The sequence below is a fragment of the Vulpes vulpes genome, chromosome 3 (assembly GCF_048418805.1).
Source record: "Vulpes vulpes isolate BD-2025 chromosome 3, VulVul3, whole genome shotgun sequence".
Taxonomy (NCBI): domain Eukaryota; kingdom Metazoa; phylum Chordata; class Mammalia; order Carnivora; family Canidae; genus Vulpes; species Vulpes vulpes.
In genome coordinates, this window is record NC_132782.1 from 43748689 (window position 1) to 43773971 (window position 25283).

Genomic DNA, 25283 nt, shown 5'->3' on the forward strand with positions numbered 1-25283 from the left:
GGTGTGCGAGGTGGGGGTGGAGGGGGGGGCGGGGGAGGGGGAGGGGGAGGGGGCTGCAAGTCGCTTGCAAACAGCTTCTTCGGAGGCGTTTAGCGATACCGCCCAGCACGAGAGCTCGGAGGCTCGGAATTCGATGACCCCGCCCCAAACCCCTAGGGCCCGGCCTGTAATTTTCCGAACGGCGAGCTCTCCCGTGCAAATAAAAGTTAAACATCAAGCCACCAGATAGCAGAATGCTGACTTGCTGCCACTCGATTTTACAGGGCTTCTCTTTGTGGGGCTGCCAGATTGTGACCGATAAGGGGGGGGGGGGCATGAGAGAGAGAGAGGGAGAGGGAGAGGGAGAGAGAGAGAGAGAGAGAGGGAGAGAGGGAGAGAGGGAGAGAGGGAGGGAGAGAGAGGGAGAGAGGGAGAGGAGAGCGATCACTTGCTTCCTGCTCCCCAAGCAGGGATCTGCCTGCGATGCGCGGCGAGGGGACTGCGGCGGCTGCTCCACACAGTTGGCGCGGAGGAGGGGCCGGGGGTGCGGGCGGGGGGAGGGGGCCCCGGCTGGCGGCGGCTCCGGCGATGGGCTGATCTGGGGGCTCCCGAGCGCCGCTCCCCGCGTGCGCGATTTGGGGGCAGCGGCTGATGGATTTGCATTCGGGGTCCGGCCCGGCGTCTCGTGTACCGCCTCCCCGAGCCCGACCTGGAGCTCCCGCCTCGGGTGCAGACGTCGGTAAGTAACGTGGGATCCGCTTCCAGTTAACCGCCGAGGCCATTCAAGTGGCACTTTTAAAGCAGGTCAGTCCTGGAAGATGCCGCCGCCGCGAGCGTCTCCTTGGCCTGAAAGGTTCGGCGCGGCCCCCCGCCCCGCCCCCCGCCCGCGCCCGCGCCCGCCCCCCCGCCCGCGCCCGCCCGGGAAGTGAGGGTGCTCGGTGCCGAGCGGTGCCCGCAGGCCCGCTTCACCTTCGGGCTCCGCCGGGGAGCTCCCAGCGCCCACGTCCTATGTGGTGTGGACAGCCGTGCCGTGGGGGCTGGAGCCTCTCCTCCCCCCCACCCCCCACCCCCTTCGCCGTCTGGCCAATGCTGGGATCTGGGATCTAGTCGCCCCCTCCCCGCCTCCTGCCCGCCCCTCCCCACCCCCTCTCTCCTCTCCACACCACCCACCCCCGCTCCCACCTACCCAAAGGGTCAAGAGCAAAGCGCCGCCGGGAGAAGGTTAGGGCTAGTCCCACCTCTCCAGATCGGAGGAGGAGGCCTCGGGCAGGATGCACTGAGTGACCACCTTCCAGGAAGCGAGGAAGAGACAGAAGAAGGAAAACAAAAAACAAAAAACAAAAAACAAAACCCAACCCCAACCGCGGAGACGCAGCCGGGCAGTCGCGGACCGCGAAGCTCGAAGCGCATCGGGGGCGCCGCGACCTGGAGTCGGGAGCTGCGCCCGAGGACGCCCGCGGAGCCCGCCCGGCCGGCAGGGGCCGCGGGGACCGTGGTCGTGCGCTCCCCGCCGCCGGCCGCGTCAAGCGAGGTGAGCGCCCCGCTCGCCCACGGGCATGCAGCGACCACCTCCCCGCGAGCCTCAGAGGTGCAAGCACCTAAAAGGATTACAAGCGTGACGCGGTGGCCTTGCTCAAAGTTGGCGGCCGGGAGGCGGGGAGGCTGCGGGGCGACGGCGACGGCGCGATGGATACAATCGAGCCTCCCAGAGTTCGCAGCCCGCGCCGGGGCCCGGAGCGCTCCGCACCCCTCGGTGCTCGGCGCCAGCCTTCCCCACTTGGCCGCGTTGAAACCGGTGTTGCTCGCGTGTGGGATGCGCCTTTGTGGAGGATCTAGAGTTTTGGCAGCGGCGTCTTCTGTACGTTCACAGGTGCTTGGAGGGGGAGGGGAGGGGGGGCGGCTGCATTTTGGAACCGGATCCCTCGGTGTCAGGACGACGGCCGCAGGGACGGCGCTGGACGCTCGACGCCCTCGGACCCCGTCCCGGGGGAGGCCACCGTAAGTAACTCCGACGAGTGGGCCAGTGTCGGAGCGGAGGGCCCCTCCCCCGGCGGGTCGCTCGCTCGGCTCGTGGAAGGAGGAGAATCGGCTCAGGCTGCGTCGTTTCCCGGGTCTGAACGTGCCCATTTCGTGCGTCTCGCCTGGAGACGGCCGATTAGCCCGAGCGTCCGTAGAAGGCTCGCACCTCCTCGGACAACGAATGATGCAGCACTTTGATCATCCGTTCTGGGGGTGGTCGTCTTGCTTCCATATTGGAATATTTAATCTTAGACATGGGGAGGCGAGTGGGCCCGGGGATCGGGCAAAGGGGAGGGGAGATCGGGGGGGAGCTCTGCGGGGAGAAAGGGCTCCTTGTCCTCCCCGCGGACAGAGGATGCCGAAGCTGCGACCCGGGGCTCCAGGGCCCGCGCCCCCTAACTTCTGGAGCTCTTCCTGCCACTTAGACACGGCACACGGGGCGAGGTAAAGGGAAAGGAAGGGGCGAAGCAGCCCTTCGGACGCGGGCCGAACCCAGAAGTTGAGGCGATGCAGTTAGGGAGAGCGCAGGGGCGATGGCGGTGACGGCCGAGTGCCGCCGGGCCGCCCCGGGAGGCCGCCCCGCTCCGCAGCGACGCCACCGCCTCGCCGGCTCCGAGGCGGCCCGCGGGACCGTCACCGCCTTCGCGCGTTGGGCGCGGGGCGGCGGGGGTGGGTCGGCGGCGGGGGCCGAGCATGGGGTTTCGCCCCGGTTCTGGGCTCAGGCTGTCGTCGTGACGGGCGGCTCGGCTGCGACCCGAGAGACCGGGTGGGTCGGGAACGCCGAGGGTGTGGAGCGTTGGGGATCTCGCCTTCCTGCCCAGGGTCCGTAATCGCTGTTTCTAATCTTAGCTACTCGGGAGCGGCGGACACTTGTGTGGTCATTTTAAATGCAAAACACCATGCAAATCGTCCGCGGCTGACTCTTAAGAAACGTTTAGGTCGCATTAGGGGATTTGCATATATCTAGAATGGTAAAGAATCGATAAGTTGTTTTTTTTGTTTTTCTTTGAAATTTGATTTTGTTTAAAAAAGCGCTTTAAGGGAAAGCTCTTCTTCTCTACCCGCTAACTTTGAGTCCGTGGGCACTTGAGGTTCAGTCCAGTTCATCGGCGATCAGAAAGTCCCTCCCTTCCCCAGGAGCTGGTACAGGATTGCTGGGGGGGGGGGGGGGGGTCGCAGGGCCACCGGTGCCCTCCGGTTCCCGCTAACTGGACGCGTTTGTTGCACACTTGCCTGTCCCCAGTTTCCCCGCTGAGCTGCCTTTCCTCCTAGTAGGGAGGGCTGCTCAACCTTCTCCGAGGGTTTCTGTGAACTGTGATCTGCTGGCCTCTCTTCACTGCAATGTCTTTGCTCAATCACCCCCACCCTCACGTCTCCCTATTTTCCTCTTACCCAAAATATCACGGAAAAAAAAATTTGGATCAAAAAAAAAAGATGGGGGTGGGGAGTGGGAGGGAGGTGGAGAGGGTCGAGGGAAAAAAAAAATCTAACCCCTGAAATGCTGCCCCCTATCCTCACGAGGTCTTTCCCGGTAGGAGAAAGTGAAATGTGCCATTGTTACCAAGTGGTCTGCGCTGGCCTGTCTCTGTTTTTAAAAAGGTGGAAGCAGACACATGGCCGTTGAATCCAGGGGAAATCGAAGGCTTTGAGCTGCAGCACAACAAAAGGATTCCTGGTGCAAAGAGATCGAAGCAAAAGGCAGGAGAAACTCGGTCCAAAACGCTCAGGCTGCCCGGGCTCTTGTTCGGGACACCTAAGCAGAATCAGCTAGACCCAGCCCTTCTCCTTTGGGGGACCTTTTATCCCCGTCTTTGGAGGGGAGTGTCTGTGCTATGAAAAGGATGATTCTGAACGATGATCTTACTTTATAACCCGTCTACACTAGACAGGAGCTTTGGAAACTAGAAGAGCAAAACAGTCAGGAGATGATTTCCTTGAGAGTTAAAAATAATAGTAATAAAAAGGGGGGGGGGGAATGCCTACACTCCCACCCACCCCCACCTTCTCCACCAAAGGAATGCTTCCCTTAGGTTGGCTTCTGCTCCGTTTCTTATTTTGACAATTTGTGATCTCGACCCCTCCAGTTTTTTTTTTCTCGTCCCTTAAACGCACACACACGAACTGTATAGTCAAGGGCTTCCCAGTGCTCGTTCCCGAACCCAAGCTAAGCGCGTTCCCTTCTTGGAGCTCATTTTCGTGACGTGGAAAGCCGGATCCAGGGTTACAGCACAAAAAAAAAAAAAAAAAAAAAAAAAGGGCCAGCAGCACAAGAGAAGTCCGGGTTCTGCACTGGGATTGAGCCTGCCTCCCTGCCTGCCTCCCTCCCGCCCTTCCTCCCAGCGCCCAATGATGTGCTGCCGGTACCCGGGGAGAGCGGCGGCGGCGGCGGCGGCGGCGATGCTGGAAGCCTGCTGCAGCCCCTTCTCCTCCCTCCTCTATTGAGCGTGCCAAGCGGCAGTTCTGCATCCTAAAGAAGCCCATTGAAAGGCCCATTGCATTCCCAGCACGTCTCAAGCTTGCTGCTTTTATTTTTTCTCTTCGTCTCCCCCACCCACCCCCTCTATCCCCCTTTGCTTCAGCTTCAGCAAAAGGAAGGGAGGGAGAGGGAGAGAGAATCCTTAAACTCAAGCTTCCCCCCCCCCCCTTCCAATGTTCAATACTTAAAAAAAAAAAATCTCCTGCAAAAATAGGTAAGTCAAAGACATCTGGAGCCTTTCTTAACCTAAGTCTCAGGGACCTGAGAGACAAGAAAAACATTTTTTTTTTTAAACGGTGAGGAGAGAACTTAAGTAGATTTTAATATTTTATAAGAGAGACAGGGAAGACTAACTGATACTGCAATGTAGCTTCATCTGCCTTCTGTCTCTCTCTCTCTCTTTTCATTTAATTGTTTCTAAAAATTGAGCATTGCATGCCCGAGGCGTATTTCTCTTTGCTTTCTCATGGGTCTTCCTTTCCTTACAGCTGTGTACATTATATGCAAGTTGAATATGAAGATTTAGTCTTTTCACTCTCCCTATAAATTATACCGTTGTGTTTTCAGAGGGTTGGCAAAATATTTCCTTAATGTATGTATCTTACTTGTGGAGAGAAAACATATGCTAAAAATTCCGGTATATTTTCATTGCTTAAAAATAATTATTTCATTTTGATTGATATTTCAGTGACTCAGAAAGGGCAATCTAACAAAACTGCATTAATATAATTTATTTATGTACGCATTTTCATATACTGATGATATAAAGCAAAGAAAGAGAGCCATAGAGGAAGGCTCTGTATTATTAGAATAGTGCACAGTATTTGTTTCTTCTGATTGGAAAAGAATGATGTCTTTCTTTGAAATGTAATTCATATGATAGATCATTTACCAGCAGGTAAGAATCAAGGTTTCCAGCCTTTCTTGCCTTTAACTACCCAACTGTCTTCTAACCAGCCACCTGCCATTCCAGCTTTTTACAGGGTTCCTCAGCTGATCTCGAAGGCACAGATACACGTTCCAAACTATGCTCTGCAAGTGTTATAATACAGACACTCCCAGGCTCAGCATCCTTTAGCTATCATCTTTAATTCTGACAACTGCATGAGCTCCTTCTTTAGAAAGGCTAATTACTCCTAAAGGGGTTAAATGGCCAAATGATACATCCCTGTAGAAATTATTTAATTAAAGGAGATGTTAAAAATCTGTGCTTGGGCAAAAGAGGGTGGGGGTATAGTGTGATACTGAGCATACACTATAATTAAGTACACTATGATCATCTCTTAAGCAGAATCTTAAGTTTTCCTGAGAAACCAAGCATCTTCTACATCTCAACATCTGATGTTGGGTAATGGGCTCATAATTTATCACATTCTAATGTAATAACTCTGTGGTGTACTGTGTCTTTTTATGAGTGGAAACCTATAGTTTAAAGGATATCTATGTATTCCCCATCAGAGTTCCAATCAGATTTATAATGGGCACCTCTGATATCAATGTGAGTTTTAGCAGGCAAACAGATGTAATGGCCCAATTCCTGCCATTATTACTGAATCTGCCTATATCTAAAAGGCATCTCTGTATACCAGTCCCTTGATTGCTATAAGAGGCAATGAAGGCTGCTTGTGTTAGTATAATATGCTCTTTACCAACTATGTCTTGGCTCAGGAAAACGTCATCGCATGGCACAATATTTCAGAGTCACCCAAGTTTAAATACAAAACATATTAAGCATGTTGATAGATCATTTGGACTGTCAGCTCAGCAACTGCTAAAGTTTTGTATCATTCTTAAGAAGCTTCAAATGTAGGAGTCAATTAGAATAGTGCATACGAGTAAAGGCTAAAAATCTGCATCTTTATTTCTGTTGCAGTTTTGTAATCAACTACGAACGATGAAACCTTCCATAGCTGAGATGCTTCACAGAGGGAGGATGTTGTGGATAATTCTTCTAAGCACAATTGCTCTAGGATGGACTACCCCGATTCCCCTGATAGAGGACTCAGAGGAAATAGATGAGCCCTGTTTTGATCCATGCTACTGTGAAGTTAAAGAAAGCCTCTTCCATATACATTGTGACAGTAAAGGATTTACAAATATTAGTCAGATTACTGAGTTCTGGTCAAGACCTTTTAAACTCTATCTGCAAAGGAATTCAATGAGGAAATTGTACACCAACAGCTTTCTTCATCTGAACAACGCCGTGTCCATTAACCTTGGGAACAATGCATTGCAGGACATTCAATCAGGAGCTTTCAATGGTCTTAAGATTTTAAAGAGGTTATATCTACATGAGAACAAACTAGACATCTTCAGAAACGACACCTTCCTTGGCCTGGAAAGTCTGGAATATTTGCAGGCAGATTACAACGTCATTAAACGTATTGAGAGTGGGGCATTTCGGAACCTCAGTAAATTGAGGGTTCTGATTTTAAATGATAATCTCATCCCCATGCTTCCAACCAATTTATTTAAGGCTGTCTCCTTAACCCATTTGGACCTACGTGGAAACAGGTTAAAGGTTCTTTTTTACCGAGGAATGCTAGACCACATTGGCAGAAGCCTGATGGAGCTCCAGCTGGAAGAAAATCCCTGGAACTGTACATGTGAGATCGTGCAATTGAAGAGTTGGCTGGAACGCATTCCTTACACTGCCCTGGTGGGAGACATCACCTGTGAGACCCCTTTCCATTTTCATGGAAAGGACCTGCGAGAAATCAGGAAGACAGAACTCTGTCCCCTGCTGTCTGACTCTGAGGTGGAGGCTAGTCTGGGGATTCCCCACTTGTCATCAAGCAAGGAGAATGCGTGGCCAACTAAGCCTTCCTCAATGTTGTCCTCTGTTCATTTTACTGCTTCTTCTGTTGAATATAAGTCCTCAAATAAACAGCCCAAGCCCACTAAACAGCCCCGAACACCAAGGCCACCCTCCACATCCCAAGCTTTATACCCTGGTCCGAACCAACCTCCCATTGCTCCTTACCAGACCAGACCACCCATTCCCATTATATGTCCTACTGGGTGTACCTGCAATTTGCACATCAACGACCTTGGCTTGACTGTCAACTGCAAAGAGCGAGGATTTAATAACATTTCTGAACTTCTTCCAAGGCCACTGAATGCCAAGAAACTTTACCTGAGTAGCAATCTGATTCAGAAAATATACCGTTCTGATTTTTGGAATTTCTCCTCCCTGGATCTCTTGCATCTGGGGAACAATCGTATTTCTTATGTCCAGGATGGAGCCTTCATCAACCTGCCCAACCTAAAGAGCCTCTTTCTCAATGGCAATGATATCGAGAAGCTGACACCAGGCATGTTCCGAGGCCTACAGAGTTTGCACTACTTGTACTTTGAGTTCAATGTCATCCGAGAAATCCAGCCTGCAGCCTTCAGCCTCATGCCCAACTTGAAGCTGCTATTCCTCAACAATAACTTGCTGAGGACCCTGCCGACAGACGCCTTTGCAGGCACATCCCTGGCCCGGCTCAACCTGAGAAAGAACTACTTCCTCTACCTTCCTGTGGCTGGTGTCCTAGAACACTTGAATGCCATTGTCCAGATAGACCTCAACGAGAATCCCTGGGACTGTACCTGTGACCTGGTCCCCTTCAAACAGTGGATTGAAACCATCAGCTCAGTCAGTGTGGTGGGTGATGTGCTTTGCCGGAGCCCTGAGAACCTCACCCACCGAGATGTGCGCACCATTGAGCTCGAAGTTCTCTGCCCAGAGATGCTGCACGTCCCGCCAGCTGGAGCATCCCCAGCCCAGCCTGGAGATTCTCACCTTGCGGGGGGGCCAACGAGCGCATCACCTTATGAGTTCTCGCCCCCTGGGGGCCCCGTGCCACTTTCTGTGTTGATTCTCAGCCTACTGGTTCTTTTTTTTTCTGCTGTCTTTGTTGCTGCAGGCCTCTTTGCCTATGTGCTCCGACGGCGCCGGAAGAAGCTGCCCTTTAGAAGCAAGCGGCAAGAAGGTGTGGACCTTACTGGCATCCAGATGCAGTGCCACCGGCTTTTTGAGGATGGTGGAGGTGGTGGAGGTGGAAGTGGAGGTGGGGGCAGACCAACTCTTTCCTCCCCGGAGAAGGCTCCTCCGGTGGGTCACGTATATGAGTACATCCCCCACCCAGTTACCCAGATGTGCAACAACCCCATCTACAAGCCTCGTGAGGAGGAAGAGGTGGCTGTTTCCTCAGTCCAGGAGGCAGGGAGCACAGAACGAGGGGGTCCTGGGACACAACCACCAGGAATAGGTGAGGTTCTCCTAGGAAGTGAGCAGTTTGCTGAGACACCCAAGGAGAACCACAGCAACTACCGGACCTTGCTGGAGAAAGAGAAGGAGTGGGCCCTGGCGGTGTCCAGCTCCCAGCTCAACACTATAGTGACAGTGAATCACCACCACCCTCACCCTCACCACCCGCCAGTTGGTGGGGTTTCTGGGGTAGTTGCGGGACCTGGGGGAGACTTGGCTGGGTTCCGCCACCATGAGAAGAATGGTGGGGTGGTGCTGTTTCCTCCTGGGGGAGGCTGTGGTGGTGGCAGTATGCTACTAGACCGAGAGAGGCCACAGCCAGCCCCCTGCACAGTGGGATTCGTGGATTGTCTCTATGGCACAGTGCCCAAATTAAAGGAACTGCACGTCCACCCTCCTGGCATGCAATACCCAGACTTACAGCAGGACGCCAGGCTCAAAGAAACCCTTCTCTTCTCGGCTGGAAAGGGCTTCACAGACCACCAAACCCAAAAAAGTGATTACCTCGAGTTAAGGGCCAAACTTCAAACCAAGCCGGATTACCTCGAAGTCCTGGAGAAGACGACATATAGGTTCTAACAGAAAAAGAAAAATTAGTGCTTTTTTTTGTTTTTTCAAAAGGAAAGGAAAATAAAAGAAATATATCCCTTGCTCCCTTTACACGTGTCCCAATAACTCTATTCTCACAAACTTCCCTGCCCTGAACAGAACTGAAACCGCATGATAACTAGAAAATACAGATGTATGCTCTCCCCTCTCAGATGTGATTTGGAGGAAGGGCCATACTCAGATCATTAATCAATGAAGTGCCTTCGCAGACTTTTGCCAGCAAATGTTATCATTATTTTTTTATACTGAAACTTGAGACTTTGACTGTGCCATGTATAAGGTATATTGGGGATCGTTGTATTGATCCTAATTAAGTAAAATTCGATGTGTCTTTATTTTCAGTAATTTTTTTTTAGTTGTAGTTTTGTTTGAAGGGGGGGCGGGAGGGAAACAAATTGACATTTGTGGCTTTCTTTCCTCTTCCCATCATGGCACAGATTCTGTACATGTATTAACAATGCAGTTTGCTGCATGCCTGGAAACTGCAAGACGGGGAGGGAGGGGGCGGGTCTTGCTCGAATGTTCTCACCCACTCTTTTTTCTGTCACACACACACCCACACGCAAATCACAAATCCCTGCACACAGTTAGGTCCCTAAACCTGCAGCCTCTTCCTTCTGGCGCAGGTACACGTACACACACACACACACACACGTACACACTTGTGCGTGCATGCACACACAAACATACACACCCCATTCCCTTGCAACCCAATCTAATTAGTTCGGGTTTGATCCATCCCTCTACTCTTCATAGCTTCATCTTCCCTTCACCCCTAGTGTACAGCACTCTCTTACCACCCTGGGAAGTTATATATAGGTTGGATGCTACTGAAGTGGAAGCCTGGTGGTTTAACAGCTGGAGGCACACCTAGGGATGAGCACCCTCTTTGCGACACTTCATCCTGATGCCAAGATTTTTTGGAGAACATCTGCACTTTCTTATATATATATATATATATATATATAATATTAAAAAAATAAAAAAGCAACTGGGTATATATCACTAACAGCTTTGTAGGAAGCACTTTTAATGTTTTCTCTCTCACACACAAAGATTCAAAAGAAATGTGCATATATTTATTCTGTAATTTCAGTGATTATAAATTGTAAAGGTAATGTTTAATCATTGTATAGTGATTATGCGTCTGGTATAGCTTTCCTAATAAAAAGTTTTTGAAAAACATAATACATTATATATAGAGGATACCAAGCTTGAACCTTAAACTCCAGCTATGCCATGCCTTTCGTGCTCCCATTTTTTTAAAAGTCTTTCTTTTGTTATACAGAAAGATAGTTTATTAACAAGTTTGATGCACTGTGATGTTGATAAATCTTACAGACCACCATCCCCATCACATACCAGGATACAATTGGGACTTTAAAAAATCTGATTTATATTGTTCATTTTTTTGGATTTCAAACTCAGTACCCAGTGATGCACCATTTTTCCTAAGCAAGCTGTGATTGGGAAAAAATAGATTGCTAAGACGTACAGGATTATATAGAGGAGGTTATCAAGGATCCATGCACCTTAACATAGTAAATGACATAAAAAGTAAAATTGCTATTATTTTTTTTAAATGCACTAAAATTCTACACACACACACACACACACACCAATCAAAATCTAAGGCCTCAGAGCCAATTTGTCTATCAGAATCCTGCTATCTGCACAAGTTGTCATTGTTCTACTTAGCTACTGGTCTTTCTTCAGCCATTTAACTGCCACTGGCTTGAACTATAGATAGAGGATACTGAATGAAGTTTTCTTTCTGTATGATATTAAAATAACATTTAAAATTAATCTGACAACAATCCAAGTTATGATCCATTTACATGTGAGCGAAACCAAAGAAAATTGGATTTTTAAGGTGCCAGTATCTTGTTTGTGGAGGAAACTAAAAGGATATAAAGAAACCTGAGCTTCGAGGCAGGCGCTTATCTCATTATGCCAGTAGAGGGCAGCAGAGCTCCAGAGATTCACGGAGCCTGGAGCTGCAGGACTGTGCAGTGAGGCCAGTGTTCTCTGTTTTCTCAAGCTGCCCTTGGTAGAAATTATCGTTATGTGTTGAATGTAATTCACCACAAGTCACCAATGCCTTACATTACTTTTTTTTTTTTTCATAAAAAAGATTTGCAGCTTCTAAAGCTGTGTTACTGATAGAAAAATTAAGGCATTGTAGTTTTTAAAAAGCCCCATGAATGTCTAGAAGAATATATTTATATATCTTTTGATTATAATTATAAATTGATACGTATGCATAAAATAAAAACCACACATATATCAATACAAAACTGCGACTTTTCAGGGCTGCCTTGCATTTGGCACTTGTACCTAAAATTTCTTTCATTATTTGAGGTACATTGGAATTACTTCAGATGAAGAAAAAGATGATTCATGATTTCTCTACATAATATTGAAATGTAGCTTTTCTTACGCAAGAGGATCAGATCTACTATTAAGCAGATGTCTTTCTCCTTTTTTTATCCTCTTCTTTTTGCTTTCCCGTAAGTTAGCTTTTTCATAATTATCTCACTTCCCTTATTCTTTCTAATCATCTTTCTCTCGTTCACTTGAAGCCTTTTGTTAAAGCATAGAATATCAGTGTTTTACACACCTGTAGGTGTTTTCCACATTCCTCCCTAATAAAATATTCTGGTGAATGACAGAAAGCATGAATATAATGAAAATTCAAAATGCAAAGCCAGATACTTATGACAGGAATCATCCTTTCCTTAATAACTGCGCACACATTCATAACATGGCGTATTATACAAATCAGGTTAAAGTACAATCCCTAATGATCCTGGTGCTTTTGACATTTGAAAAATATGTGTCCATAAACCATATCAAATTACAATATAACTTGATAATTATTCTTATATTTTATTTATTGAATACAGAAAGACTGTCTTGTCTTAAATATAGATGGTAATTTTACTCTTGAATGAGGAATAAATTTTCTTTAGTGAAAATAAATTTATATAAGAATGGAATTTTGTATTCAAGGAGATACATTTTTGCTTCCATGGAGTTTTCTACCCCTTTGGTTAGGCTACTTATTTTAGCTGTACATTAGGATTACTTACGTTAGCTTTAATTTGTAATACCAGCTATGTTTTCACAAAGTACCATGGGTATTAATATAGGTTCTATGATCAGGATTTGTTTCATGTTGTTGCTGCAGTAAAAAATCATTTTTGAGGAAAAGATGCTAATTCATCTCACAGTGATGGTCAATTTGACTGAAGCAGACTCAGACCTGGCAGGTGTTTGCTATTATTCATTGCTACTTCACTACAAATTATAATAATATTTGAAAATAATAGAATGTATTGTAATGTCCCTTTAGCTACAAAATGGCAAATGGAAAATAGTTGAAAGTGAAATATTAGTTTGACACAGTAATAGTTTTAACATTATTTATCATATATAGTATTTTTATGTGGATGATTTTATGTTTTTATTTCAAAAGCTACATTATTTCCTCCAATTGCAAAATACTAAATATATATATATATGGATAATGACCACCATATTTTAAATAAAAGTTCAGAGAGAGATCACAAGGAAAGTTTAATGACTGAGCTTAAAAATTTGTGTTTTTTTCCTCAACTAGGAATGTTAGTTTTAAACTCTCGATATCAAAGAATAATATCTGTGTCTAGCACTACAAAAGTTGATAATGTGATTGCAGAAGATGAAGACTTTTCTAGAACTATTGCAATATATTATTTTGACTCATTTAGTGTAAATCCATTGTTCACATCCTATCCTTTTGCAATTATGTTGTCTGAGTCCATTAATGTTGTAAAATGGCTATGACAAAGGAAACATTAGTGAAATGCTTTACAAAATGTGAGACATATGACTATAACAATTCAAGATAATATGAGAGGAAATGATAAAATAATACTTCATCTTAAATTAAGTGAGTTGGGCTAGTTTAATTTGAACTTAGACATTTATAACTTACACCTAGCTCAAAATCCTCAACTGAAAATTCAGGTGAGCAGATTAGAAATAACTATCAATATTTTCACCATATAAGTGTCCAGTTTAATATCAGTGAGCCTTTTAAAAGTAACAGGAGCAATAACACATGTATAATTGGGCAATCCTGTATATGTGTGTGTATAACTAGTATATATGTATATACACTGTATATACATGTATATAGTTTATATATGCTGAATTATATTTACATGTAAATTATGCACTTTTTCTCACATGTATAACATTTTCAGCTTTATGCATTTGTTTTCCTTGCTTCTATCTAGCTAACGTCCAAGTGAAGATAGATGAAATGAGTCTTCACTTTGGAAATATTCACATGTAAAAAGTAACACTGTAATTAATATTTCTGAATTTAGAAGTTCTTTTATCTTTCAATTTGTTTCCTTTTATTATTTAAGTCATAGGGGACAAATCTGAAATTGATTTAAGTCCTCAACGTAAAAAAAAGAACTAATATCTCATAAATATAAAACATAAGTCAAATGAAAAGTGCTCCTTTTTCATTTTTCTATTTATAGAATAAATTTTATAGGTGAAAATAATTTAGTAGCTTTATTAATTTGACAAAACCTTTGTAATTTATCTAGGTATGTAGAAAAAGTGAAATCTTAAAAGTAAATGTAAAAGAAGTAAAGGTCATATTTAAGACATTCATCATCCTATTTACTTCTTTTAAATACCATCTTTTTAAAAAAATGTATAAGAGCAGTAATAATAATAAAAATAGAAAATTTTTTATACTTTTATGAACTATAAATTGAAGATGATTTCTCATATCAGGAAAGCAGGTGTACACCAGGGGTCACTGGTTGTGAAGAGGGAAGAGTTTGAGAAGAATCTTTAATTCTGATAATATTTGCTCCTGAATATAATACACATATTTTTTAAAATATTTATCGTTTCCTCTCTATTGCACTGATATAGATGATTTTTCATATCATTTTAAAATTGTAATAGAAAAAATACTTTGATGAGCATTAAAGATACATACCAAGGAGGCATTATGATGAATTTATGATTGACCTAACCTCTACAATATCTTTAAACATTAAAATACAGATGAACATTTGTAAAAAGGAGGCTTTCCTCATTATCACCCAGGGACAAAAAGGCCCAGCATGCCTAATTAACTGTTTCTTTAGTATATTCAGTCCATCCACTTGTTTCTTAGTACAATGAATCGGTAGTTTGCAATGTATTAAATTGTATCAAATTCAATTTCCATGAAAAAATATGATCACCAGTAAAAACAAACCTGAATAATTTATTTTTATTCAGTTGTAATGATTAGCAGTTGTTCTCTTGATGATGACAGGTACCACATCACCAATGTTGTATTATATGTGAATACTGGGCTTTTGTGCTATTGACACATTTTACTACTTTTAGGCTTATAGTTTCTATGGATGAAGCAAGACCATATAATGGTTTTTGGTAGCATTTAAAACAAGAACATAACTTTCCTAACTCGGAGGAGACAAAGTTAGCCCTGAAAAAAGATGCTGAAACAAAGATGTCATCTGTTTGTGTGGAGGGGACAGAGAGAAGTTCTCTTCTTCCTAGCCCTATTTCTTTCAGTATTCCTGACAGTTCTGCTTCTACTTCTGTTTTTGACTCAGTACCAAGATATTCTTGTGACTAAGGGCACATTTATTGAGCTCAAATTAGGTGCCAAAGCAAGATCAGGGATGGATGAGAGTCCTTGCACCCAATGACAAAATGTCCAATTCACTTATCTTTGTACCTAGGGTGAGAAAATAATTCAACATATCTCTCTTCATTGTGAAGTCATTTATAAGTCTGGTGAAAAAGTCAGAACCTATAACAGTAAAAGTAGAACCACTTCTAGAAATCAAGAGAGAATCAGCAAATGCTTTAAAAAAACAGAACCTATTTTTAAAATCTCAAAACCTTGATTTTTTCCTTCTTTTAAATGTCTTATATTTTGCCATGGCTTCCAAAATACTAGTTTAACTAAAATTAAGATATAAATATAAAATATTTGTATTAAGACCACCTCCTGTTACTGGAACCCAAGTATTTTCAGTAGTTTTCCTCATTTACAGTATAACTTTCTGACTATTTAACTATTGTTGCTTGGCATTCTAAGGCTTTTTTTCCCTCCCCCACAGAATTCTGGTAAAATGATTTATCTTAAAATGTCTTTTTTTTTTTTTGTTATTGTTCTGTGGTAATTAACTTTATAACAAAAACAAGTCTGTCAATATGTAAACTATTAACCATATACTGTAACTGGAAAAAAAAAAGAAACCCTTAAAATCTATTTAAATTTGACATTTTATATGTAATTAAATTGAATTGGGATTTTTTTTTTCCCTACTTGTGCTCTTCTTCACCTGATTTGGATTCAAAAGTGAAATCTGTTCCTCTGTTTCTAATGAACAATTCATCAGAAGCTTTACTTTTATAGCTGGCAATAGAAGGAAGGTGGATACAGAAGATGTTAACAGGTGTAAGTAATCTGGAATAATTAGACCCATGAGTCACTCACTTTGCCTTCAGAAAACCTTCCTAAACAAGAAGGACAATGTAAGAGAAAGGGAGAAAATGAAAATGTTCTCCCTTTCTGAAGATCCTCTGTAAAGGCTTGTCAACATGATTCTGAGCCACTTCAGCTGACATCTGTTAACATAACCATTGAACGTGGAATCAAACCTTAACATCAAAGTACATAAACCAACCATAATTAAAAGTAATTCTAATGCAAAAGAAATCACAAGGATAAACTGAGGTGGCAATGCGTATTAAAACATTTAGCTTAATTCATGGTATAGTTGTGTAAAGTGAATTATTAAGTCTTTTTTTAATTTTTTTAATCAGTAATTTTTCCTATATAAATAAAAAGTCCTCACTATGCCCCAGTTATTTTTTGGGCCACATTAACATAATTTTCTCCTGAATCCCATACCAGAATTCATTTAAAGAATACAACCCAATTATTAATATTTAAGAAATCTTACTTATTTCTTAAAAGTTGGCTGTAATTTACCATGTAATATATTCCAGAACTATAACTATTCCAGAGCCAAGGATATAGTTTAAAACATTTCATATTAGGGGTAATATTTTTCTCCTCTATTTGTGTTTATGCCTGAAGTTTAGTAGTATAAATGATTTGGATCATATATCTTTTTTTATAAATGGGGATAACTGATAGCTGAACATTGCTTAAGTTAGTTCTGGAGATATATAGGGTATATGTAGGATATATATACACACAGACACATATATGAATACATATATGGATTTATTTACTAACACCTTTCTCAAATAAGGTGACACCTTTATCAAATTAGTGACAGCTTGCATAATCATTAGTGCACAGACTAAATTTTAAAGATTATTTATCTGATTCAGAGAGCGAGCATGCATGCACAAGTGGGAGTTGGGGTGGGGGGCAGAGCAGAGGGAGAGGGAGGGAGAGAATCTCCAGCAGAGTCCCTGCTGAATGTGAGCCCAAGGAGAGCCTCAATTCTGCTACCCTGAGATCACAACCTAAGCAGAAATCAAGAGTCAACTGAATGCACCAGGCTCGAATTTGACAATAAATCATTCTCATCTCAGGTTAATGGCTATCCAGTTCCGAGGTATTATATTCACTAATCCCACCCCATTTCAAAAAAATAAGTTAGCATTCTATAAATCACTGTGTCTTAAAGAAGGAAGGGCAGAGATGCTGACTCTGGGGAACTTTTCTGAAAAACTATTCTCTGCCTCTCCTAACTGCAACAAGCACAGCTCTTACTTCCACTGCAAGGGGCATCACAGAATAATGGAAAGAAATGTTGCAAACAGAAAATGAAGAAAGAAAGAAGACAATGTGTAGTCTGTTAGCAAAAGCTCCTGATGTAATTCTGATATGCCCACTCAACACCCATCACTTTGGAAACTACTGTTCTCAGAAAATATCTCTATTTACACTCAAGTCAATACTTTATCTTATAGTATATGCAGTTTCTACCTCCTATGTTTGCACAAATTACTGTGGTTATTCTTTTATTTGCTGAAAATATACATCTCTCATAGTATCAAAATTAACTTTCAAATTTCCTTCATCTAGTAGGCCTTTTTTGATACATACTTATTAACTAAATTTTGAATATTCTCTCCAATACTTATGCACATTGTTTACTCTATACTGATTTGAGTATGTTGGAATATTTTACCCTGTGTCCTTCAGTCACTTTGCCTGTCTGTGCCAAGAATGTGGCTTTTCAATTATATTGTAAGCACTTGAGAACACAGACTGCCTTCAAGGTCTTTTGTAGTCCAGTGTCTAGGACCAAATTTTTGCACAGCTAGAGAAAATATATTCTGATCAAACTTCTGAGTTTCTTGGATCCTATCTTGTTTCAAGAATAGCCACATTACTACTACTTTTTCCCCACTGTTTCTAACACAGTCTTATTAATACTAGATAGTAGGTAAATCTTTGTTGACTGAATGAACAGTTTTAAAATAAGTATGGCCTATGAGTTCTTGCAAAAGTTATGAGAAATGCTAAAAAGAGATAAGGGAGTTTGGAGTGCAAGAGGTGGCAAGAAATGTGACAGTATGAGAAAGGTAATAACTTCTTTTACTTTCCTTGGATTTCTTTATTGATGATATACACATTGACCTTAAGAAAATAAGACTGAGGAAAATGTGTAGTATGACTATGTCTCTGAGGAAAAAATAATAAGAAAGAAAGAAAACAAAGAAGGAAGGAAACAGAAAAGAAGTATAAAACTTTGTTTTATCTTCCTCATTAGTGGCCGAAGCAGAAAAAGGAGCATGCCTAGTAGTATGTGCCGATGCAGTATTGATGAAGCCTATGTTCACAAATGAGAGCAATAACTCAGTAGACTTGGTTAATTGTTTCTATGTTATAATTGCTTACCTGAGTGAGAGTTCTAGCACTTTAATGACAATTCAACTTGAATGTTAATCCAGCCAAGAGTATTAAATACAACAGGGCATACATACAAGTATTACATGTACCACCTTCCTTTAGAGAGAGAAGCAATTTAAAACATTTTTATCTCTTCTATGCCAGCCAATGTATAAGACTTCACACTTCAAGTGACAGGATATGACTAACTCTAATCCTATATTTCAGACTCTGATCTTGTTGTGGGCAAATGTGAAGTAAAATTAGATGATGAAAAAAGAGTTGCACGGATGAACATAAGAATGAATATACAAAATATATTTCTATCTTGAAAGATCAAAATTTTAATGCATAGCTAACCACATTATCACTTGCGTGACGTGAGATTTTTTTTGGTGAGATTTTAACAAGAGAAAAAAATCATCTGTGTTCTTATTAAAGTTTGAATTTTCAAATGCTACTATAATAATATTCTCCTCTATCTTACTGAAGGATACAATAAAGTCACCAATGAGAGTTTAATTGATGGTAAATTTCACCCAATAAGAAAGATTTAAGGCAAATACAGACATACATTTTTAATAAACTGTAAGCATCTGTTTATTTTCATTAAAGCTATGTATATTGATATGAAAATTCAGTCCTTTTTAGGTATTTGAAACCTTGCCACTGTGGTGCTACGTCTAGCTCTCTTGGATGTTTAACTTTGTGTTAAAATTGTTATATTGTTGTTGACATTTTATGTTGTCCTTGAAATATACTTGTGTTTGAACTCTAATTCCATTAGAGAAAGAAATGATCCCAAACTGTATATTTATATCTTTTAATGCATTTAAGCTATAATTCAAGTATTTTAGAAGTTGTTGTGCAAAAGTTTTCAGAATTTCAAACTGCTGTCAAAGCAAATAAACGGCATGGAGTCCAGTATGTCTTAGAGGATTTAACATAAGAATTTCTTGCTACTCAGTAGAATCAGGGATGTAGAGATAATAAATTCTTTAAACATAAAATAGACTTATACAAAATTAAGATACAAAACTATTAATTTTACGGCTATTTAATATTTTGGGATTTTAAAGTAAAACATTCAGATAGATAGATAGATGGATAGATAAATAGATAGGTGTACCAATATCCCACATACTTGTATTACTATTTCCATTAGTGAAACTGCTATAATAATATTTGAAAAGTTAATATACAATTTGCAAAAGCTATTATTATGAGAGATGAATTGCACTTCATATCCTGACCTATTGTAAAAGGTAGTAAACATTTATACTTGAATTTTTCTGAATAACCGACCGTGTGGAAACATGATGCTAGACTGAGGGCAGATATCATAATTAATAATTCCCAGGAAAAGCCTTAAAAATGCTCACAAGCTGTAAGTTTTATTAAAGCTTTATAAAGTGCTGATATCTAAGAAACATAAAAACATTGCACTGCTATTAAAATGTACTTTTTTGAGTGTTTATAGTTATCAAATTGTGATAGGATCAGATTTGTTTTAAATAGTTGAGGATCTCCCATCATTGTGGTATGTAGATTCCTGCTCTGAGTCAATATTACCTTATTGTGGATTATGTTCTCATCTTAAAAGACTTAAGTGTCAAAAACAAATGAAAAACATAAAATCTAAACCCAACGACTACAAATCTTTGTTAAATGAGTAGTACTCTAGGGACTTAGATTTCCTCTGCATCCTGCTGTTAACCCTTGAAGTAATGACTGGGTAAGAAAAGAGTACTGTAACTTGTAATCTCATTCTGTCCAAGTTTGTTCACTAAAGCTAATATGGTTTAATAGGCAGCTAAGTCAAAAGAGATAAACAGGGATAACAGGTCTCACTGCTGAATGTCCTCCCCCATATGAAAACAGGACTGAGATATCGGAGCTTCTTTTGGGTACTAATACTAAGATGAGTAGGCTATGATAATAGAGCTTGAAAATTGTTGAAGGTTTTAAATAGCTTCCATTCTCCACTACACTCTACGATATAGGATGAAGCTAACCTTCAGAAGGATATCTTCACGATCTAGCTATTACATTATAAGAAAGGGAAGAAGGAAGCTCCATATTCAGAACGTGGAACCTCTGCCAGTGACCATTTTGCCAGTGTATCCTTTGAACATCCATCCCTGAAAGCCATCGTGGTGAAGGCAACTGTGACTACTGTAAAAACCTCCAAGGAAGATCTTCTCTCATATCTTAAGAAAATCCTAGACCCTGCATTATCTCGAATCTTTTAAAATGGACTGTAGCTGAAAAGCATAAAGGATCTATTCTCACTCTTCTGGCCTATCAGTTTAGTTGGTATTGGCAGAGATTTCTTAGGATTTTGAATCAGACCAAATTTAAACCATCAGTGGGATATGTGCAAAGCTGGAAGACATCAATTTCTTTTTGTTAAGCGCTGAATTCATCACATAGAAAACTCAGTAATATAATGCTTAAGAGAAACTGAATCCCATCAGATCTGGGTAAGAATCTTTGTTCAGCCATTAATACCTACATAATCTTAGGTAGGTTGTTCCAATCTTTCTAAGATGCTTAGACTCTTTTAATGGTCACATTCATATTATTAAAAGATCACTCCAGCAGCTGAGAAGAATGGGCTGAAGGGGACTAGGATGGCAGCCAAGAAAACAGTTTTTTGGAAAAATTTGTGACAATTTTAGGTGTACAGAGGAACTGCACAGATAAATAATAAAAAGAGTTTCTGTGCATCCTTCAATCAGGCTCCCTTCATGCTAACATCTCACATAGCGATGGTGTATGTCAAAACTAAGAAACTGACATAGGTATATTTTTAAACTACAGACTTTATTAAGATTTTAGCAGTTTTTTTTTTCATGAGTGTCCCTTTTCTGTTCCAGGATGTAACTCAGAATATCACACTGCATTTTAATAGTGCCACTTCTATTATTTTATTTTTATTTTTAATTTTTTTTCCAAATTCCAACCTAAAGATACTGATGACCTGACCTAGCTAGTAGTGGTGAAGATAGAGGGGAGCAGATGTAAAACATATGCTGAAGCCAGGAACAATGGGCAAGGGATTATGGAATGGGTGTGAATCATGAAAAAAAGGAAAGAATCAAGAATGATTTGTGGTTTTTGGCTTCAAGAAATGAGCGGATGGTGGTGACTTTTATTGAAACAGGGTAACTAGAAGGTGGGATGGGAATATGTTTAGAAGGAAAATCATGTTTCATTTCAGACTTGTTAAGATATAAGTATTAGCAATAATGTATGTAAAATATTTAGATCAATGGCTGCCACATAGTAAGTATTCAACAACTGATAGCCACTACGTGGTGTTCATCATCCCCATCATCATTATTACTACTATCACTGTAATCATTATCATCAGGTAGGAATTTCAATATTGTTTCAGGTTGCAGAGAAACTTTTTATGAAGATGTCAGTGAGAGAGGCATTCCTGTTTGGATCCACATTTTCTCTGTGGAGTTTTTTTCAGAGACCTATAAACAGGAGTGTAAGTTGAAAATGCCAAGCATCGTTTGGGGCTGCAGAAGGATGTGTGGATGACATTCTCATTCTTCGGTATCCTCCTTTGGGTCCTAAATAGGGACTGTATAGTGCAAAGTGCTCCATTGTAAGATGCCAAGTTGATAGGATACTACACAACCTAGGCAAAAGCACAGGGTGTAAAAGGGCACGGAATGTTAACACGTAAGAGGTTTGGTGAGTTGGAGGGAATGGTTAAAAATACTAATAAGGCAAACTGGGGCCAAAGTGAGAAGGGATTACATGTATCCTAAGGAGTTTGGAATGTATCTCAGTAGAGGGGAGATTACATGATTTTGTAATATCAAGATACTTATCAGTGGGAAAACCACATCAGTATAATAAAGAATTCTAATGTCAAAAGTCCTATAAGCAACATGATTTCCTAAGTTCAGTCCATTCCTGACTGTAGTTCTCTTCAGGGTAGTGAGAACAGATATCTTGCAGTGAGACTGGTGAATTTAGCAGAAGGAGTCACTTTTGTTTTAACAGATATTTAGTAGATACCTACGCTGGGAAAAGTCCAGGATGTTGTAAAAGTTCAATTATGATGTGCCTTACCTCTATCCATCTTAAAACACTCTTTCAAGTCAAAGAGAGAGAAACTAATACGCTAAAAGTAAGAGATTTACCTTACCTTCCTATGCAGGATGGTAAAATAGTTTAGATCCTACCATTAGTTTTATCTAGAGCAGAAGTTAATTCTAGTTGGGCCAAAAAAGTGAAGCATCTGCAGGGTGAGAAAGGACAGCAGTCTCACCTTGGTGCTGTGTAATACTTCCTTTGTGCTGTACATAGCCAGATGACCCAGACTTTGCCAGTTACCTGATTTTACAAGAGTCAACATGTGTCTAGCCCCATGTCAATGATAAGCCCCTCTGATCCTTAAGCCACTCAGATGAATTTCATACTTTGTATTTAATCTTGTGGTGGGTTCCTTCTACAGGTGCCTCGAACATTAGTGAGGGACAAAAGGGCAGACTGAATGTGCTGATGGATGTGAAAACAGGAAATGAGCTGTATATATACTAAAAATTTGGAGCTATTCTACTATTCATTAGATGGGAAGTGGGGGTGTCTAAGTTAGCAGAAGGAACTCCAAAAAAATGATCAGATTTCTTCATATCTGTGAACAATCTTTTGTATCTCTCTTTACATTTTTCCAGAGCTTGCATTATTGGGCATTATACACGTTACCTAGATTTACTGTACTGTGTTGACATAGGTCCTGAGACTCAGATTCTTTGGTGTGAGCCATACAGAAAATACTGACGCTGGCTGACTTCATTTATTTGTTTATGGTCTTATATTTATGCTCTTCTATGGGGCCTTGTGTATATCTTTTGTTTATTATATATGTTTATATTTTATTCTCTGGATGCATGTGCCTTCTAAGCAGAAAACAGTAAGTGAGCTTTAAAGCATTCACAAACGAGAGAATGTTATTAAGAAAATTAATGTTTTCACTCAGAACTAGCATGGTAGAGTCCAGGCCATGGTTACCATTAGTGGATTTTGTCCTTTAACTGCAGCCCTTGGGGACAGATACACACCCATGAAGATTGATCTCACACAGGTATATGAAGGATGAGAATATGGATGTTCAGAAATCTTCCCGCTTCCTCCTTACCACAGGATTATCAATATTTCTGGTATTATTTGAAGTAACTGTATCAATTCTCTGCTTTCTTTTCCTATGCAGACACAGCCACCACAGTGCTGAGTGGAGAATCTGTTTTCATAATTCAAATATTGTTAGAATAGAAATAGGAGAAGAGCTTTCAATAATGTATGTACCATTTAAAAATATCTTTGGATGTTTTCTGTATAAGCTTCTACAGGCTTCTTCTTTAAAGTAAAAGATATAATTTTTAAGGCTTATTTTTGAATGGCTCTAACATCGCTGTCTGTAATACTACTGCTTGATTTCTCCCAGTTATACTAGTCCTGTTCCTGTACCAGTAATCTCTCCACATCTGCTTTTTTATCTTTTGTTTTGAGTGAAAAATCTAATTCTATCACTGTAAATTTTAAACCTGCCGTAACACAGGCAATAAAGGGGCAGCAATTTTATGAATAAGACGATGTAGCATGATGCCTCTTAAATGATGTTTAAAATGTGACTTTTAGGTGTGTTCTAGGAATGATGCAAAAGTTCCCTAACAAAAAGCTGGTGAAGTACTGACAAGAATTTTTGGTACTGTATTTTGCATAGAGTTATTGAACATCCACTGCTTGAAGCCAAGCCACTGTGAATACAAAACTATATGAACTCAAGGAAATAAGAAACTAGTTTTGGGAGATGTGACTTACACATGCAAGGTTATTTTAAGGTATTAAAAACTATTGGTATAGACAGAACACACAATAACAATTAAGAAGTTAAATTACTGTTTGATAGATAGTCACATGTGGTATCCAATCTGATGTCCTTGACACCTAGGTCAGCCCAAAGCAAGAACGTCTTGGAATGCTGAAGAGCATAGCTTTAGCTCCCTGTTCACAGTTCATTTCAGTTTTAGTCTGTATTAGCTTAAATCAACTATTAAGTTTGTAGAACAGCAAAGTCTGGAAATTATTTGAAGGAAAGGATTAACCACAATTCTACACTTAAAAGTCCTTAGCTGCTGAATCACTTAATGGCATAGTTATAATTATTCAAACTATTGCAATTTTTAAAAAAGCATTCTTGATTTGGAAAAATGCTGACTTGTTCAACTGCGTCTGAAATCATTACACACTTCTTTTGCAAGAAAAAAAAAAGGAATCTCATTTCATCATGGTTTAAAATATTCATTTAGCATATTTTGTGAAGATAAACTCCAGCTCCTTGAGTTCGGTTGTACGGCCATCTTCATCTCTATACTGATTAGTAATTACTATTTTTATGTAGCCTTTTACGAGTAGTAGGAAAGGACCTACTTACATTGCTATGCAAGATTGGCCGAAATCACAGTGGTTGTACAGTTGGGGATCAGGTTTTTCCAGAGTCTTCCAAGTTGGTATCACAGCTCTCACAACTCTGCACATATTCTACTAATTTCAATAAAAGAATATTGATCTCTGCAGTAAATATAGTCTCAGGAATCCATGACAGGAAGCAGACAACCTACTGTTTTTGTATCTCAAATATTTCTGGAATTGTTTCTCTCCATCTCCAAGAAACTGTTGAGCCATCACAATGGATTCCTGAACTACAGCAATAGCTATTTATTCACTCTTGATCCTAAACTATTAAACACCTTTATGACACAGCAAAATCAACAATTTTAAAAGCATTTATAATCAGTTTCTTCCCTGCTTAAAAGCCCTTCAAAAATTCTCTCAGTCCAAAATCTGTAACCTATTCATGCAGGGTACTCCATGATCTCTACCTCCCAGATTCTCACCTCTGCATCCTCATCGTTCATAGCAACTATGTCCCTTACTCACTAAACTCCAGCTACATCTACTTTCTATTAATTACTTAAAATATACAAATTATTTTCCACCTGAGGACC

At 41.0% G+C, this 25283-nt stretch overlaps 1 protein-coding gene across 7 annotated transcripts; it reads left to right on the forward strand.

Annotated features, from left to right (window-relative positions):
* Positions 1 to 520: 520 nt before the first annotated feature.
* Positions 521 to 9673, forward strand: SLITRK3 (SLIT and NTRK like family member 3). Of its 7 annotated transcripts, none has more exons than XM_026007701.2 (2): positions 521 to 718; positions 6348 to 9673. In XM_026007701.2, exon 2 carries the CDS (start codon positions 6369 to 6371, stop codon positions 9306 to 9308), a length of 2940 nt encoding a protein of 979 aa, XP_025863486.1. In that variant the 5' UTR covers positions 521 to 718; positions 6348 to 6368; the 3' UTR covers positions 9309 to 9673. The 7 variants fall into 7 exon arrangements, with proteins under 7 accessions (XP_025863486.1, XP_072608413.1, XP_025863485.1 ...); XM_072752312.1 differs by lacking the exon at positions 521 to 718 and adding an exon at positions 914 to 1849; XM_026007700.2 differs by lacking the exon at positions 521 to 718 and adding an exon at positions 914 to 1837.
* The last annotated feature ends 15610 nt before the right edge of the window (positions 9674 to 25283 follow it).

Bases quoted from the DNA above. Each gene is read 5' to 3' on its own strand.
- SLITRK3 (XM_072752312.1), top strand. From the start codon at position 1,793: ATGCGCCTTTGTGGAGGATCTAGAGTTTTGGCAGCGGCGTCTTCTGTA. The intron at 1,850-6,347 runs GTGCTTGGAGGG...TTTCTGTTGCAG, and splicing joins CGTCTTCTGTACGTTCACAG to TTTTGTAATCAACTACGAAC.